The sequence below is a fragment of the Hyperoodon ampullatus genome, assembly GCF_949752795.1.
Source record: "Hyperoodon ampullatus genome assembly, chromosome: 2".
In the NCBI taxonomy this organism is placed as follows: Eukaryota; Metazoa; Chordata; class Mammalia; order Artiodactyla; family Ziphiidae; genus Hyperoodon; species Hyperoodon ampullatus.
In genome coordinates this window covers 143,274,931-143,294,653 of record NC_136915.1, presented here as the reverse complement: position 1 = coordinate 143,294,653, position 19,723 = coordinate 143,274,931, and the positions used below count along the sequence as shown (strand labels likewise).

General features: G+C 43.9%; 1 protein-coding gene across 2 annotated transcripts in view; it reads right to left on the bottom strand.

Moving 5' to 3' along the window:
* KCNH1 (potassium voltage-gated channel subfamily H member 1) overlaps positions 1–19,723 on the bottom strand; it is a gene marked incomplete at both ends in the record, with an annotated part of 423,177 nt that overhangs the window by 108,516 nt on the left and 294,938 nt on the right. For both annotated transcript variants that reach the window (XM_079697019.1, XM_079697020.1), the window contains 2 exons: positions 4,479–4,731; positions 10,497–10,696. In XM_079697019.1, the coding sequence (XP_079553145.1) occupies positions 4,479–4,731; positions 10,497–10,696 (453 nt within the window). The remainder of the gene's footprint in view (positions 1–4,478; positions 4,732–10,496; positions 10,697–19,723) is intronic.

The window sequence follows — 19,723 nt, the reverse complement described above, 5'->3', positions numbered from 1 at the left end:
CAGCCTCTGCCTTTCAATTCAATTCAGCTCAATTCAGCAAACAGCTCCCCGTACCTTCCATGTGCTGGGCCATGCCAGAGATATGAAACCAAAGGACCTCAGCTCATAGGCGACAGATGAGTAAACATGCAATGGATGCAGTGTGATGGTCTTAGCAGAACCACAGGAGGCCTTGGAGACTTAACCAATTAGTGGCAACTCCTGCAGGGAATTAGTGCAGAACTGGGGTTACAGTTAAATCTCCAGTCCCAGGTCCAGGGCTCTTTCCACTGCTCAGTGTAGCCTGGCAACAAAAACGTCTGTCTCACCGAAGACGATGAACCAAAAGAAAACAAAAAGATACAAGATGATCTGAGATTAAAATATAAATTAGGTATTAAAATGCAAAACCCATAAAAGTTACTACAGGGATTCTAAATCACAGTGAAACAGGAGTATTTAAACACTGCACTTATAAGATGGAAACACAGAGAGATGGATCACACTCAAGCTGAGCCCTGATGAAAGCTCATCCCTCATTTACATTGGTCAACTAACACAGAACTGAGATAACAACTTACTTGCAGATGCTAAGAGTACCACAGGGGCAGGGAGAGAATGAGGACCTGTGACTTTTTATCCTGGTATCTATGAAAAACTAGAAGAAGATTACTTCAAAAAAACCTAATGAATAAAATGCACAGGCTAAAGGCTTGAATTTATTTCAAAGAGCCAAGAAACTAAATTAGAGAAGCCACGAAGTGATTTCTAAGAGAATTCCAAAAGGAGATTAGGAGGGTATCACCTCAAAAATCAGGCAGAGAACCTCAGAGGGAAAGGAGAACACATGAGATCATCTAGTATATTCTCTGTCCTCAGGGGACAGCATGGTTTTCAATCCAGGAGAGAGATCGTCTGTGTTTGTGGGACCACGTTTTTAAACTGCGGGCTGAGAGCAGGTCAAGTAAGTAATTTAGTGGGTCATGACAGTCAATTTCTTTTTAAATGAAAGTGAATAGAATCTAGTAGAAAACACGAGGTTGCATTTCATGCAGCAAGAGTTAAGTGCTGAGCTTTATATATAATTGTGCATGTGCACATGTGTTTATTAGTTCATAATACAATATACATTGGGTCAAGAACGTTTGAAAAACACTTTTCTAGAAAACTTTTATTAGAAAGCATTTTATTTTTAACACATACTAAACATACTCAGTTATGAGTCCTGACCCTTTCCCTCATTTTTGGAGCCTGTGCTAAAATTAAACAGAGAATGGGGGTGGAATGTTAGAACTGGCAGGAGGAAACAAATGAGCAGAGTGTAAATGAGTGAACTGATAACAAGAGACTAGAGACCAAAGGAATGAGATGGATGAGTTCTGGGCTTTTTCCAAAAGCCTCCTGTTTTATGGTAACTAAGGATTCCCTGGCTATTCTCATTGGAGCACTGGGTGCAGTAGCTGCTCAATAGTTACATGTCCTATAACCTTCTAGAAGCACCTGTATTCTCTCTATGGTAATAGTTGCCAAGCAGTGTGACTGGTGCCTTTTAAATAATGTTAGTCTCCTCCTTGAGGAGCTCCTTGCAGCAGCTCCTTGAAGGCTGGGCTCATGTTAGATCCACTGATGCATCCCCACCTCTGTGACAGTTGCCTCAATAAATTTCAGTTGGATTGAACTGAAAGGCATCAAAGGACACTAAAGATCTAGTTCTAATAGCTACTGGATGCTTAAACCCTCTCTACAAGAACAAACTGAATTCAGTTCATTGAGCAGAAGGTACTCTAATTAGAGGAGAACAACAACAAAACTCTGAAGTTTCCAAGGGAAAAAGAGCTTGGACTCTCTTACACCTCTTGGCCCAGAGGTCAAGTTCATTCAAAGGACCTGTGTTATCCTTTTAAAGAATAAGAGCCTCTTGAAATGTCAAAGATTCTTTAGGATGTCAAGCTTGGACCTACTTTCTGGACCCAATCTGGCTCCTGCGGATACCTGCTTTTTCAAGTCTGGACAGCTTGAGGGCAGCAACCACTTTGAATCTGAAGCTGCTGAGCTATTTCAGAGGCCCCATCCACGCTGCTGGCTAGAGCTGGCAGGAGGCCCAGGAGGGCCCGAGGCGGAGGGCTGGACTTGGAGAAGTAGTCAATTGACCAAATAAATCAAAATTGAACCAAGCCCTGGTTGCTTCCCCACAAGAAGCCCAGGCTGAGGAGAAATGAGACGGGGCTGGGAAGTAATCATTTGCCTTCCTCACCCTCTTGCAGCTCTTCCTACCTCCATGCCTAGGTGTCCAAACCCAACCCCTAATAGTGCAGCTGTTTAGCTTGGGGTGGGGGGGGGCATGGTGAGGTGTCGATAAGGAAGGCCTGAGCGTGAATATGTAAGGGAGATGGCACTGGTCTGAGGCTAGACTCCTTGGAAAGGCATATGATGAGCTATCAGTGAAGGGAATGGGTGAAAGATGCCCTACACCAAAGGATCAAATTCAAATTCAAAGGAAAGCCCACTAGTCACTAGGGACTCTTCTTCCCAGCCAGGCAAATGTCCTGAGAGAGCTATTACTAAAGGAAAGTCCTCTTTACTGGGGACACTGATTAGTATCAAAGGTAGAGATAAGTATCCTTTCCCTGCAGTGATACTAAAGCAATGGCTTTACCCTTACTGTGTGCTGTTCCTCACACACAGTCAAATCTCATGTCTCTGTGGATGAGAAAGGCAAGGAACAGAATAATAATCCTGTCTGTAGAGTTCAGTGGACACTAGGAATCCAAAACTTCTTTCGACAAACAGTTTCAGCCTCCATCCCCCACTGAATCTCTATCCCAGTCTCCCTCCCACCATCTGCCAGCACACACTGAAGGAATACAAATCATCCTTGGTTTAACCTGAGTAGAATATAATCAGGAGGGAAAGCTGGCTCAGGGTCAGGGGAGAAAAGAGGCTGCATATCATATACTCTCAAATCAAGCAGAAACAAAGTTTAGGCTTTAGGAAAAAAACACCATCTATACTATGTCTTGATACTTGGCTTGAATCTCAAGTCTAACTTCAGTTTAACAATATCTCCCTGCCTCAGTTTCCTAAGAAAGCACACCCAAAGATTAAAAAAAAAAAAAAAAAGAAGCCCACAATGTCTAGCAGTGTCTGGCAATTGAATGGGCCAGCAAACTACATACTAACACTGGGAATGAAGTAATACTAAATAGATCAGGGCAGAGGTTCTGGAGTCAGAGGGACCCCAGGATGCTGGCTCCATGGACCTCATCAGCTATGAAGACTTGGTAAAGTTCCTCAACCTCTCTGAGCTGTCAGTGTCTCATCTACAAAATGGGGATAATAAAACTACTTCATAGAGTTACTGTAAAGATGAACTGAGAAGCTGTATGTAAAATGCCTGATACAGAATAGATGACCATAAATGATGGGTATTATTATGAGGGCTTGCTCCCTCAGAGACGTAAACATGCCCCCACTAAAGAGCTGTTCTGCAGCTGCCTCAGGCAACCAGATGAATCTCTCAAAGGCCACTGATGCTCAAATACCAAATACCCACATGTTCCCCCATGTCATTCCTCCTCTCCTCACATTCCCTATTACAGTGCCTGGCACACCGCCTCCCAAGCTTCCAAGTGAGAGATCTTGCAGTCCTCTCCTCCCACAGCCAAAACATCATCAGGTGCTGTTGATTCCACTTCTTCAATATGTCAATTCCATTTGCTTCTCTCCCTCTGCCCACCACAAATATTAGTTCGGGGCTCCACCAACTTACCCCTAGATAACAGGTCTCCAGGCTCATCTCCCTACCCCGGCCTTCCCCCTTCAATTAACTCTGCAACTACAATTATCTTTCTAAAGTACAAATCTGATCGTGGGTCTCCCTTGCTTTAAACCCTTCATTGGCTTCCCCAAAATAAAATCCAAGTCCCTTAACCTGGCTTCCAGAGCCTGCCATGATTTGTCTAGTGCTCAGAGCTCCCTTCCCAGACTCATCTCTCACCACACCCCTCCTTACCCTGCGTGTTCCAGCCACACTGAGTATGCACACTTGTACAAATGAATCATGACTTCTCTCTCTCTCTCTCTCTGTGGTGATTTCACACATGATTTCCCCTCTGCTTAGAATACTCCTTTGTCCCTTCCCTTCACCATGTTAACTCATATTCATTTTTTAGGTTTCAACTTAGATGTCATTTCTTCCAGGAAGCCATCCCCAATACCGGAATCCCGGGTTACATGTCCCTTCCACTGTATACAAATGTCTGCTAATTTGTTCACCTCCCCCCAGTAGAGCTCCTGTAGGACAAAATCCATTTATTTCATTGAAACATCCCAAGTGCTTCAAACACTGCCTGGTACGAGACAGGCACTCAGATATTTGCTGGATAGATGTATGGATGTCAACCATTGGTCCTGCCCTGTGGAGCCATTTCTGGTTGAAGGCAGTAGCTAAACCAGCCCCAGGTACCAGCAGGTTTCCATCCAGCAAAGGCAATACCTACCTAGAATGGCTACCACCTCGTCATCCTGGATCACCTCCAGGGAGCCGGAGACCACAAAGCAGAGGCTGTCAACACTCTCTCCCGCATGGTAGATGAGGTCCCCTGGGGCGCAGTGCACCGTCTGGAACTCCATGGCCAGTGCCCGCAGACAGCCGTCACTGGCCAGCCGGAAGGCCGGGTGCTCCTTGAACACCTTGCGGTTCAGGTGCACGCAGATGTCGGCTCTCATGTCCTTGGGGCAGATCTGCAGGACCTGGCCAAGCATGGGGAGAAAAAGTGTCAGGATCCTCGGTGTGGCCTCCAGCTCACTGCTTCGCAGGATGGAAGCAACACCCACTAGACTAGACCGTACTTTTCAAGGCACCAATGGACAAGACAGCCACAGTGACCCCAAAATCTGTGCTAAATGCTCAGGACAGGGGCCTGAGTCGGGGGCTGGGAGTATGTGGGACCCTTTAGACAGGAAATCCGGGAAGTCCTCTCTGAGGAGGTGACAATTAAGCTGACATCTACATAACGTGTCAGAGGGAGCCCTATGAAAGAACATTCCAGCAGAATAGCCAAGGCTGTGAGGAGACCTGAGCAATAGCCAGTGTGAATGAGGGGAAAGGTGGGCATGGGAGATGAGGTTTCAGGAGAACATCAAGCACGAGACCATGTGGAGACTTTTAAACTATGAAAAGATCTTGATTATGATACTGAGTGTAATGGGGACACGTTGGAGGACTTGGAACAGGGGAGTGACAGGGCATCCTCTATATTTTAAGACGATCATTGCAGCTCCAGAGTGGAGTTAGAGGGCCAACTGTAGGCTGGCAGGAGTGGAGCCAGGAATCGAGTTAGCTCACTCCTGCAGGTGTCCAGGTGAGCAGTGAGGGGACTTGGACTGGGATGCTGGCAGGGAAGCCAGTGAGAAGTAATCAAATTCCGAATGTATTCTGAAGATACAGCTGACATGGTCTGTTGATGGATTGAAGGTGGATGTGATTTGAAGAAAGATATTAAGTAATATTTACTGAGCACTTCCTACGTGCCAGGCATTGCTAGGCACTTTGGAGTCATTCATTCATTTCACACACATCTACGGAAAACCTTATTGTATGTCGGGAATCATTCTAGGCTCTGAGGATGTAGCGTGAACAAAACCCCCTGCCTTTGTGTGACTTACTATCTAGTGGGAGGGGACAAATAAAAAGCAAAATAAGTAAAATTCAGTGGTTAGGGCTATTTGCAAATAAAAAGCAAAATAAGTAACATTTAGCAGTAAGTGCTAAGGAGAACAATGAAGAAAGAAAGCAGAGGGAAAGTCAGGAGAGTTGTGATTTTACGTTTTCAAGCTAATTGAAATCCTCACATAAACCCTATGATGTAAGTGCTATTATGGTACCATTTTACAGATGAGAAACTGAAGTACAGGAAAGATCAATAACTTGCTCAAAGTTGCACAGCCAGGAAACTGCAGAGCTGGGCTCTCCAACTAGGTAGTCTGACTCCAGAGCCCAGTTTAGATACAAATCACTTCCTATATGATAAAGCTGCCCAAAACAGCTGCTTGTAATTTGACTCTCAGCGTCTAGGAACTCAAGGCAAAATGGGAACTGTAAGAGGCCATGTGGGTCTCATATTCCAAAGAAATAAAAATTTCTCAGCCTTTCCTATGGAGAGAAATATTTCTCTGGACTAAATTTTTGCAAGGAATCATTCATAGCTCCTTACGTAGCAAGCACGAAGTAACACAAGAGGACACCTTCAAGTGTACTTTTCCAGAGAAGTCAGGAGTGTTCCTAAAATAATCCTTTCTCCTGTCCTAGCCTGTGAACAAAGCTGGGGGCAGAAAATCAAACGTGTTAAGTGAAGACATTTCCTTGGGGTGCTGGTTACTTCCCCACCCCTGCTTCTTTGCCTCAGCACAGGCCATTTGCCTCTGCATCTGGGCTCACCTCCGAATTTGGAAGTCTCTCAGCCTCTTTCAAAACCCAGCTCAAATCTCACCTTGCCCAGGACAGCTCAGCTCCAATCCCACCCCTCTGCATGCCCCCATGCTCTGCACTGGAAAGAGGAGGTCAAACAGTTGAAATCCCAGTTCCTTCCTCTCCAAGTGACTTAACTGCTCTACACTTCAGTTTCTTCTGTAAACAAGCATGCTGCTAATGTTGCCTTATGAGGATTCAATGAAATTATATCTACCAGTACACATCCTCAGGACAGCACCTGGCCCCAGTAAGGGACTCAATAAACGCAGGTCCCCATCCTCTCTGTGCCTCTGTGTTCTTGCTCTGGGGCTGTAGGATGCCAAGGAAGTGAGCATGTTCTCTGGGAGTGGGGATGGAGGACTGACTGAGGCAGAGGAAAACTCAGCTAGCCAGTGCTTAGGCAGAGCGCTCATAAGTACTTCTCCTTCAGGTTCAGTAAAACAAGACTCCTGTAGAAATGCAGGTTTAATTTGGATCCTCTTCTCTCCAAGCTGAACACCAGGGAGTGGGGAACACTTGCTTGTCAAGTCAAAACTGTGCCCAGTGGTTTGAAACAAAGATTTGCTCTCTAGGTGATTTCACCTTTAAATATTTCCTTTCCCTTGGGCTGGGCTTTGCTGGCAGAGTGTGGAGATAATGCTTGATTCACGGGCAGTGTTCCAGAGCCACGGGAAAGCACATGTGGAGAGGAGAGGGCACTTGGAGTGGAGAAATTACACTCTCACGGCCATCAGCATCTCCATCAGCGTCTCCATCATTCTTCTGTTGGCTTCACACTGGTGGGGGCTCCTGAACGCCTCTCTCTGATGGGGGGGTGGTGTCAGCTCAAGACCCCGCAGCCTTCCTGGGCCACCTGCCCTTCTACTTGGTTTGAGGAGAAACCACTCTTGCTGATCTCTGAGACTACGAAGGCCCCAAGGAGATGTCACCACAGAGGTTCATGAAGTCTCTCTGGGGGAGAGGAGGGGTGGGGGCAGGATGAAGCATGGATGCGAGAACAGGCTTTAGGATCAAGCAGATCTGGATTCAAGTCCTGGCTTCCACATGCATGTACTAGTCGTGTGGACTTGAAGCTATGCTTCTTTCCCCAAGTCTTCTTCTTCTAACTTGAGTATAGAATTCTTCAGAGGATTCCATGAGCTGCTGTGTGAAAGTCCTGGTACGATGCCTGGCACGTGACAGGGCTCAATGCATGGGAGCTGCCATGTCTGACATTGTTATCACAGCAGAGCAGCAGGTCAGCCTGAGGGAGGCTTTGAAGTCCAGGAGGTCAGAGCCAAAAGGGCCTTAGAGGTCAGCCTTATTCTTAAAAGTCATCTAGTTTCCATGTGTCACAGACAAGGAAACTGAGGCTCAGAGGGACCAATGATGTGCTCAAGGTCATCAGATAATTACTGGTAACACGGGAGTTGCCCAGCACTCCCACCCTTCCATCGCACACACATCGCCTGGTCACCACCGACCATTCTGACCTGGATTGGAGGGGAGGGAAACCAGGGAAGGGCTCAGAACCTTGGGACTGGCTTTCTCCCCAGGAGCTGCCTGCCAAGGAAGAGTGGCCACCCCAGGCCGGGCTGGGCTTTGCACTGAGTGTCACAATAGTCCCTCTTCCATCTGGATCAGGACGTGGGGCAAATCCCAGAGCCCTCCAGGGAGATAGCAGGGAGGGGAAGGGAGGGCCACTGCTGATGGGTGCTGTCTCCCATGGGCAGCCACCCAGCCCAGCCCTGCAGTGAGGGCAGGAAAGGGTTTCTTTCCCAACAACCAGATTTACAAAGGCATCCTGGCCCCTGGGAAAGGGAGCCCCAGGGCTGAGAGATCAAAGTTCCTTTCTGCTCCATCAGCTGCCAGGCACCCACAGAAGCTACAGGGGCCTGGTTGAGACAGCAGAGCAGAAACAACAGGCACAGTGGCGCGAGGGTTTAGCAAAGCCAGGGATGAAGTCCCACCCAACTGATGACCTGCCTGTCTGAGAAATGAGGGCAACTTCACCTGGACTCATCCTTCTTCCCTCCAGTACATGTTTTAAATTAAAAACAACAACAGGGCTTCCCTGGTGGCGCAGTGGTTGAGAGTCCGCCTGCCGATGCAGGGGATACGGGTTCATGCCCCGGTCCGGGAGGATCCCACATGCCGCAGAGCGGCTGGGCCCGTGAGCCATGGCCGCTGAGCCTGCGCATCTGGAGCCTGTGCTCCGCAACGGGAGAGGCCACAGCAGTGAGAGGCCCTCGTACCGCAAAAAAAAAAAAAAAAAAAAAAGTAATAGTAGGAAAAGCACAAACTTTGAAGTCAGACAAAACTGGGTTCAAACCCTGACTCTGCCATTCTTAACTCTGTGACCAGGGGCAATTAATAAAATTAATTGGGTTGCTGTGTCCTCATCCCTTCAATAGAAATAAGAGCGGATGCCTCCTAGGGTTGTCATAAAGCCTAAGTGAAGCATGAATGCAGGGCCAGGCACGTGCTATTGTGCAGTAAACATCTGCTCTAAATGCATCTTTAAGACAGGGTAGCTGGTTACTGTTGTTATTATGGCAGATATTCAATAGAATCAAGGTATTGTTCCTTTTAAGTTGGGATCAGTTAAATTTAGTTAAATTTCCCCAATTAAACTGTCAACTCTCAACTGACTCTTCCAGTGGAGAAAGGCCAGGAGCATGGAGAGCTGATCCCCAAGGCAGCTGAATTTGGCTTTGAAGGTGTCATAAGGTATTTTTGCAATCGTGATATCATTCTGTTTGCCTCATTCTAACAATGAAAGGTATCAGTATTCCCTGAGTACTTAAGGAATGGTGATTAAAGGGAGAAGTGCCATTTAAAAGACTTGAGAAGCAGAGAAAAACTAACCTAGGATTACACCTTTGCTCATAGAAAATATTACAAAGGAGATTTCATAAATGATTAATCGAAAGTCCACTGTATCTTTTCTCTATTCTTTCCAGAACCACCAAATTTTCTTCACTTTATTGAAATGCATCTAGAATAATGCAACTCTTGGAGAATGATAGATATTTACTGCCATTTCCACTTTACAGGTGGGAAAACTGATGCCTAGAAAGGAGCCTAAGGGATGCGCTGGTTAAGTCAACTGCTTATTAAGGCACAAGCCCTTGGTCGGTCTCTCCCAGGCTTGTCTAACAAATAGGACACTTGTTAAAAATGCAGATTTCCAATCCCCACTCCACCCCATTCCTCCCCATAAAATTCTGATTCCAAAGATCTGGGATTGTGGCTGGGAATCTGTTTTTAATGACCATATCATGGGATTCTCAGCAGGGCCAAGACTAGAGTAAGGCAACAGCCTTGGACACAAAATTTAAGGAGATGCTAAAAACTCAGTCATCAAGATAAATCAGAGTTTAGGGTAATATTCTGAAAAATCAAAATTCATGCAAAAAATGAACAAAATAGCGCAAGTTTGAATAAAGAGTGGATCATGGGCTTCCCTGGTGGTGCAGTGGTTGAGAGTCCGCCTGCCGATGCAGGGGACACAGGTTCGTGCCCCGGTCCGGGAAGATTCCACATGCCGTGGAGTGGCTGGGCCCGTGAGCCATGACTGCTGAGCCTGTGCATCCGGAGCCTGTGCTCCGCAATGGGAGAGGCCACAACAGTGAGGGGCCCGCGTACCGCAAAAAAAAAAAAAAAAAAAAAGAGCAGATCAGCAGCAATGCTGTGCCATCTTGGAGTCCAAGGTGAAAGGAAAATCAGTAACACTGGTCATCTCACCCTGGGTGGCCTTGATTCTTATCAGCATACCAGCCTGGGAAATCCTGTCCTAGACAGTTAGACTGCAAGTCCGTCTCTTCTCCAGGAGACACCCCTGCCTTTCCAATTTCTAAAATAATATCTCTTAATTGCCGGTTCTTGAGAAAGGCTGATCTGGAAGCAATCAAAATCTTTGGAGGTAGGACCTGGGATTCCAAAACTATACCCGGGAGAATTCAGATGCACAGTAAGGTGTGAGAAGCACTGCCCTAGGTGAGCCTCAGGTCTCCCTGGGAAAGCCGAGAGACAAGTGGTTTACCTGAGCCTGTCGCCTCCTTACCTTCTCTGTGTCGATGCCTCTGGACATGGACCAGGTAGACACGATGTAATCCATGACGCGCTCGCTCAGTCCCTTGGGAACCTGGTAGAGCTTCAGGAAGTCCCGGACACTGTTGAGCATCTCATGATACCTGTTGGTGTTGGCGTACATCTGCTGGAAAATGGTTGTCACATTCCCGAAGATGGTGGCATACAGAAGTGCTAGAGGAAAGAGGAGGAGTAAAAATACATATCAGTGATCCGCGAACTAGGGCCCAAGAACGCCCAGCTTGCTCAGAGCAGGCCAATGGTCAGAGCTGCCCACCCAATGGCAGATGCTTCTGACCTTCTCAGAAGAACCTCACCCCATGAGCCTCTGGGAGTGGACCAAAAGAAAGAGTCTCCAAACACCAGGCCACTAGGACAAACTTGTGGGAGGCAGGGCTAGGGTGGGGCAGCTGGCATGACTGGGGCCAGAAGTAGGAGATAGACAGCAGTGGGGGCTGGGGACAGGACAGCTGGACTGCTTCACTATATACGTTTTATCACAAAAAGCTTGAGCCATGCCTGAAGCCATCAGTCAAACGTGTTCTTATGTGCTCTGAACCAGCCCAAATCCAAACCTATCATCAAGTCATCTTTTTAAAGCCCTGCTATGTGCCAACTACACTACCTGCCAGAGACAGGATGGGGAATGTGCCACTCAGTCCTGGCTCTCACACAGCAAACAACATAGCAAACAGACTTTAAAAATGTAATCACAAATAATTAAATAATAGCAAGTCTGCCAACAGCATTGAAGGATGTTATATCTTTGCTTTGTATTTATTGTTAGGTGCATGTCAACACAACAATCGACTTCACTGTGATGTGGCTCCTGGGGAAAAAAGCATGGCTTTGATATGAACAGAATAAAATCAGGTCCCCTGGAGATGTAACAAGCACCTACTACATGATACTGTTGCTCCGCCTACATTAGTATCATGAAGAAGGACCATTACGTCATCATAAAACCCCACATTTTACATGTAACCCCCATTTGCCCTTGAATGCTAAGCTCTCTTCCAGGAAGCCTCCCCAACACTCCTCCCCTCCATCTGTCCCTGTGAGTGTGACTGCAACTCCCCAGGCATACAGATCTTCCTCGATTAACGATAGGGTTACAACCCAATAAACCCATCATAAATTGGAAATGTCGTTAAGTTGAAAATGCATTTAATACACCTAACCTACCAGACATTGCAGCTTAGCCTAGTTACCTTAAATGCGCTCAGAACACGTACATTAGCCTACAGTTGGGCAAAGTCATGGAAAGCAAAGCCTATTTTATAATAAAGTGTTAAATATCTTATGTAATTTATTGAATCCTGTATTAAAAGTGAAAAACAGAATGGTTGATCCTTGTGATCACGTGGCTGACTAGGTGCTGCAGCTCACTGCCGCTGCCCAGCATCACAAGAGCATATCATACTGCATATCACTAACCCAGGAAAAGATCAGAATTCAGAATTGGAAGTACAGTCTCTACTGAAGGCATATCGGTTTCACACCATTATAAAGTCGAAAAATCCTAAGTCAGGGACTATCTGTATTTCCACTGAGCTCGTGTTATAGACACCATTTTGCAATCATATTCTTCTTTCTTTGCCTGTGCCCTTACAGTAGGCTTGAAGGCTGGACTCAGCTTTTCCTTGCCATTGCAGCCGGGGGAGCTAATGCTATACCAGTACCCAATAAATATTTGTCATATTAGTGAATTTCACATGTTTTTGCTATGCCTTACTTTAAAAATGAGTTACTATTGACATACAATGAACTGTACATGTTGACGTATACAATTTGATAAGCTTTGACATATGTATACACCCATAAAACAATCACCACAATCCAGATAGTAGCATATCCATCACCGCTAAAAGTTTTGTCATGTGCATTTATAATCCCTCCCCCTCCGCCTCCCATCTCCAAGCAACTGATATTTTCTGTCACCATAGATTAGCTTGCATTTTCAAGAATTTTATATAAATGTAATCATACAGTATATATTCTTTTTAAACATCATAAAACACATTCATTTAAAACGTACAGTTCAATGGCTTTAGTACATTTATAGAGTTGTGCAACCATTAGCACAATCTAAGTTTAGAATATTTTCATGCCCCCCCAAAAGAAATTCCTATACCCATTTATCAGTCATTCCCCATTTCCTCCCCAATCCCCTAATCCTAGGCAACTGCAAATCCACTTTCTGTCCCTTTTGACTTCCTTATTCTGAATATTTCTTATAAATTAAATAATATATGTGGCTTCCTGTGACTAGCTTCTTTCATTTAACATAATGTTTTCAAGGTTCATCCATGTTGTAGCATGCATCAGTACTTTGTTCCTTTTTATCGTTGACAATATTATGGATAGTATGGATACTCCATATTTCATTTATTCATTCATCAGTTCATGGGCACTGGGGCCTTTCAACTGATGAATAATGCTGCTATGAACACTGCTGTGCAAGTTTTTGTATGAACATGTTTCCAGTTCTCTTGGAGTAAAATTACTGTGTTATATGGTAACTATGTTTAACATTTTGAAGAACTGCCATAGCATTTTCCAAAGTAGCTGCACTATTTTACATTCCCACCAGTGGTGTATGAGGGTCCCAAATGCCTCCATATCCTTATCAACACTTGTTATTATCTGTCTTTTTGATTATTGCCATCCTAGTGAGTGTGAACTGCTATCTCTCTGTAGCTTTGCTTTGCATTTCTCACATGACTGATGATGTTAAACATCTTTTCATGTGCTTAATAACCATTGGCATGTCTTCTTGGAGAATGTCCACTCAAATCCTGTGCTCATTTTTCAGTTGGGTTTGTCTTTTTATTATTGAGTTATAAGAGTTCTTTATATATTCTGGATATAAATCCTTTATCAGATACATGATTTGCAGATATTTTCTCACATCATGTCGGTTGTCTTTTCACTTCCTTGATGGTATGGTTTGCAGCATTAAAGTTTTTAGATTTGATGTAGTCTAATTATCTGTATTTTTTTGTTTTCTTTTCTGGCTTATTCATTCAGCATAATTATTTTGAGATTTATCCATGTTGTTGCATATAGCAATAGTTTGTTTCTTTTAAAAAATGTTTTATTTTAAAATAATTATAAATTCACAGAAAACTGTAAAGATAGTACAGAGAGATTCCATGTGTGTACACTTTAGCCAGTTTCCTCACTGGTTACAGCTTACATAACTAGAGCATAATATAAAAACCAGAAGATTCACATTGCCGTAAAGTGTATGTATAATTCTGTGTCACGGTGTCACATGCGTAGATCCATGTACTGAGTACCGCATTCAAAATACAGAACTGTTTCATCACCACAGCCATCCCCTTATACTACCCCTTTATAATCACTCCCCCCAGCAACCACTAATCTCTTCTCCTTTTTTTATAATTATGTCATTTCAAGAACATTATATAAATAGGATCATACAGTATGTGACCTTTTGAGAACTGGCTTTTTCCACTTAGCAGAATGTCCAAGATCCATTCATGCTGTTGCACGTATCCATAGTTCATTCCTTCTTACTGATGAATATAACCCATTGTATGGATACACCCCCAATCATTTCTTTCAAATAATCTTACTCAGGCTTGGCTGACAGACTAAGGGAGGGAAAAATAATAAAGGCATAGATCTAGAAGGAAGGGAAGGAAATCTTTGGTTAAATCTGCCCAGTAGCACTGGACACAGCTGCCTGGAAAGCTGAGGACACGAATCCACCCAACAAGAATTGCAAACAAGGATGGGAAAGAGGACTGCCAGCTCTGGAAAGGTGCCAGGAGTGGTGCCAATCCGAACAAAAGGAGCCAGATGAAAAGCAGAAGTGGTCAAGCCTGAATAATGCAGACACAGCTCTCCTAAGCTCATAAATAACCTCACACAAGATGGGATCGAAGCTGCTCCTCCAGCCCAGTAATATTATTGTATTACAATATTAATATTGTATCACACCAAGAGCTCTGGGTCCTACCCAGAGAAAAATAAGACAGTATTCTCTGACCCTTAATTAGAAATTGCTGTATGGAATTTGGGGGGAAGGACAGCAAAATTTTCATTTCTCTTTAGAAAATTTTGTGTTTCTTTTTGTACACATTATACATACACATCATTTAAATGGCCAAGACATTTTTTAAAATGCTTAGTCCTCTCAGCCTTCTTCCTTTTCAATTTCCTGTTCTGCAGAAGCAGCCACTTTCAATTAGCTGATTGCTCTGCTATTGATCTCCACATCTGAACATCATGCTTAAATCACTGTGTCCTGATGCTTCAGTTTCAGGCATCATCCACCCACCTCTGAGAATTTAGTTTCCTCCTACTACCCCATCCCTTACTTCCAATCTCATACTCAAACCCCACTCCTTTTCCCATTGCCCCATCCTCCCAGGATATTTATATCACCATTTTGGTGAGCCAATTATCTGTGCTTATATTATTATAACTAGATGAATGCTAGACACAGCTAAGTCATGTAATTATTCTTCATGTGATGACTGTGGTTACTTTTCATTTCCTGCAATGTTTTCTAATAATAGACTTTGTCTTTTCATTTGCTTAGCTTACCTGTCGCTAATTTGACTCCAAACTCTCCCACAGATAAATAAGTTTCTTCTTAATATATTAAAACACATTAGTTGGTCTATCCACTCCATTTCCATAAAGAAGTCCTCCCTGGAGGCTTCTGAACTGATCCACTGCCAGCTGTGTGGCTGTCTCCACTCCAGTATCCTGGGAAGTCACTCCGCTTAATCCAGTTAGAGCCCCCAATTTCTGCACCCCGTGTCTTCTGATGTCTTGGTTTACTTGTCTTTGTTGGTTGAAGACAAACTCTAATAGCTTTCTGAGAAAGGCTATAAGGGAGCAAAACCTTTGAGACCTAATATGTTGACTTGTACTCAGTTAATAGCTTGTCTGGATGTAGAATTCTAGATTAGAAATCATTTCTCGCAGAATTTTGGAAGCATTGCCCATTGTCTTGCTGTTGAGAAGTCAAAAGCATTCAAATCCTTCATCTTTCACAGTGAACCTCTAGAAGCTCTTTTTTTCACAATGTTCTGCAAATTCATAAGGATGTACCTTTTGCTGTGGTTCAGTTTTCATCCATTGTGCTAGGCTTTCAATAAGCCCTTTCGACCCAAGAATTTATGCCCTTCATTTCAAGAACATCTTTCTGGGTTTATTTCTTATTCTTTTCTCCCTTTCTTCTTTTCTTAACTTTCCTTCAGCAGATCAAAGTGACAAGAAAAGGAAAAGAGAAGAGAGGAGAGGAGAGGTGAGAAAGAGTAGATGATCAGGGTGGTGATGGTAATCATGGGATGGAGTGAGGGAAGGATAAGCATTAATAAGGATACTTTTTATTTCTAGTCAGCTGTCTTTCTGCATTTGGGATAAAATTCACAGTTTCTCAAAGGCAAGAGAGAAGGGAAATTGAGAGACTGTTCTATTCTATGAACCCTAGATAGAAGGAAGCCCTAGTCAAAAGCAACACATTAAGAGCAATGGCAAAGGAAGTAGGCATCGCAACCCCTAGGATCTTTGGTGGGACAGAAAGGAGACGGTCAAGGAGTGAGTCTGGAACTAAGAAGTGTGTTGAGCAGGAAGCCACAGGTCCTAAGCTCCTGGCTATTCTCTGCGACATGTAACTGGCTCTCTAGCTCCCCATTCTCCTCATGGCATCCTGGTCTTGAGAGCCATCTGTCATAATCCCCTCCCCTCTTCCATCTCTGTCTCTTTGGGACATCTACTCCAGGTACACCTAATCTTCCTGCTACCAAAAGGAAGTGAAGAAGGGAAGAGCCTGTCCTTTGGTTAGAAGGCATCTCTGGAATTCCAGGTGACCAGCTTCTGCAGAGCTGTTAGATCCTCACCACCATACTTTTAATAATTGGTGGGTTAAACAGACTTGTGGGCTTCTCTAGGAAGTTGGTCATTATTCATAAAGTTATTTCTGTTAGAAAATGCACCCCACCTTCTAATAAACAACTTGCACAGGATAATGGACTCCTAAACTCAAGAAGAAAAATAAGTAAGTTGCCACTTCTGCAGTTGTATCAAAGCTTAGAGATAAAGAAAGAATATGAATCATTTTCCTTTTCGTAATCATTTAAAAATCATTGCCCTCTGTTGATAGTTTATGGGTCTATCCAAACTGACTTCGTTCAGTGAAGAATTCCAGATAATAAACTGGAATTTAAAGAAGACTCTACCTTCAAACCTTTGTTTGTTTCTGTACTCTTAATTCCCAGCAAAAGTTCATCAGGGCTTTTAAAACTGTTTGGGGGCCTTACCAATAGCTTCTGATTCAGTAGGTCTTGAGTGGGCCCTAGAGAATTTTTATTTCTAACAAGTTCCCAGGTGATACTGCTACAACTGAGAACTTTGAGAAGCATGCTACTAAGACTTTCTATCTTTTATTGCAGTTTGTGTTTTAATTTACCATATGTTGTCAAACTCTATGGACATAAACATTGGTTTTGATTTCTTTTTTAGGTAAGCTGGTTAGATTATTCACTGATTATTTTTTAAGAGCAGGGATAGATCAAAAGAGTTGCTTATAGGGACCTCCCTGGCAGTCCAGTGGTTAAGACTTCGTGCTTCCACTGCAGGGTACGTGGGTTTGATCCCTGGTCGGGGAACTAAGATCCCGCATGCCGCACAGCCGGCCAAAAAAAAAAAAAAAAAAAGAGTTGCTTATCTATAAAAAGCCCATTTTCTGAATATAGACTCTAACATTCTCTCTCCCTCTCTCCCTCTCTCCCCTCGCCGCTTCTTTAACTCTCCTCCCTCCCTGGTTACCTGCACCCCAGATTTCATAGGTACCCACAGGCAAAACTGAGGAAGTGGAAGCCCCTTCCAATCCCTGTTTTTAAACCAGATAGTGCCTGAAATTCAATATCCATTAAGATTATGCCTCACTGCTGCTTTTTTTTTTTTTTTTTGCGGTACGCGGGCCTCTCACTGCTGCAGCCCCTCCCTCCACGGAGCACAGGCTTGGGACGCACAGGCCCAGCGGCCATGGCTCACGGGCCCAGCCGCTCCGCAGCATGTGGGATCTTCCCGGACCGGGGCACGAACCCGTGTCCCCTGCATCGGCAGGCGGACTCCCAACCACTGTGCCACCAGGGAAGCCCACTGCTGCTTATTTTAATGACGCTTAATTTCTTCCTTTTTTTTTCTTTTGAAGAAAAAAAAAAAGACGTTATATGAATTTCCCTTAAAACAAAATCACAAGTCCACTGATCCTAATTCCCCATTTGGCAGCCATCTGATGAGAACGAAATGCTCATTAAGTCAGGTAGCTACACTGGTGGGTTTGGGGGGGAAGGTTATTAACACACCCAACATTGGCATTGAGAACTCAAAGCAATCCAGAGACACCCTCTCACTTCCAAGACATTCATGAGATACAGCAAGTAGAGTCTAAAAAGGCAGAGAAGGAGCTCAGAAGTTGAATCTTCTGCTTCCTATGTTAGGTGTAGCCCAGCAAATTCTGATCGGTGAATGCAGTGACTTGTGCACCCATAATATTATCTGATAAGGAAATAAAGATGCGGGCTACAGAGTTATACCCTCCTGGGTTCAAATTCCAGCTCAGTCACTTAGAGCTGTGTGGCCAGGGGCAAATTACTTCTTTTTTCCTCCATTTCTGTTAGTCTGACAAAAGGAGAAACACCTGCTCACCTCCCTGGGTTGCTGGGGAAATGGGATACTGTGTGAAAGTGCCTGGAGTACAGAGCAGGTGTACTGCATTTCCTCAAGACAGTAACCTGGAACACTAGCCTGAATGGGACTCTTGCCTTTCAATTGCATAGGTGGACTCAAAATTTATCATTACAGGAAAATATTGGAGTCCAGAAGAGAGATGTCTGAAACCAGCTCATCATGTACAAAAAGAGGCCTTCAAAGGAATCTCTAAAATCCATAAATGCTAAGAACTTTGACATACCAGCTGAAATACTGACTACTTAGTGATTTTGAATGAAGCCATTTGTGCATGAGGAAGGACTGAAGAATAAGTATAAGCAGGGAGGGGGAAGGGAATAAGGCCTGGGAACTAGATCTAGTCCTTATTCCATGTCATCTGGTCCACATGACAGCAACACATCTATTTCTGTTAATGTATTTTTGGTCTCTGCTGCTGTTATTGCTTTTGCTTATTCTAATGTGATAATGATGGAGTGGGTGTGAGGATGTTTATATTGGCATGGTAACTGGTGACTAACTTTTACAATCTTATTTCCTATGGCTTGAAATCCATAGCTAATGAATCTCATTGTCTGGGAAGAAATGGATAGTAACAATGGGAAGGAAAAGAAGTAAGCTCATTGCCATGCTAGCAGATCAAGCCAGCATACGAGAACTCAAAAAGTCCTGCTTTGGAGACTAAAAGCTGCAATTTGGAATCCTGGTTCCACTCCCAACCTCAGGATGATCATTCACCCTCTCTAAATTTCATCATATATAATGGAGTTAATAATTACCTTTTAGTTTATTTTTAAATAAGTGGTATAAGGTACATAAAATGCTTATCACAGTACCTGGTATATAATAAATGCTCAATAAGTAATAACAAAAATTGATTGCAGGATGGTTAAGAACTGTTTCTAAGTTATTTCCTGGAAACGTTCCCTCACTAAGTTAATCATCAGATATTTTAATTCAACAAACGTTAACCCAGTACTCAGGTGAGTCATGTGCTATGCTGGGAAGCAACATGGTACAATGAAAATAGCTTGGGCTCCAAAGAGAAGGAACCCTGAGTTTGAATTATTGGCCCAGCCACTAATTCAAGTCTTAAGAGCCTCAGTTTCCTTGTTTATGAAAGGGAGAGGGTAATCTCCACCTCTCAGGGTTTCTGTGAAGATTCAATGAATTAACATGACAAATGTCAACCACAACGCCGGCATGGGATAGATCCGAAATAACTCTGAGTTTTCTTTCTTGAAGCATCAAATGTTAACATCCCTCCATCAATCACCCCTGGACTCTAGTCTCCTCAGTCCTTGGCTTTGAGTGGGTACCTCTTCCTGAAATATATAGTTTGTGCTTTTCCTTAAACAGAAGACTTTACAGAGTGCAGGAACTTTGGTGGAGTCATTTCAGGGGCATATTCCTTTGCATTCCTTTGCAGGTGCTCAGTAAATGCAATTGACTAACAATTGAAGAGACTGTTCCAAAGAGGTGAGT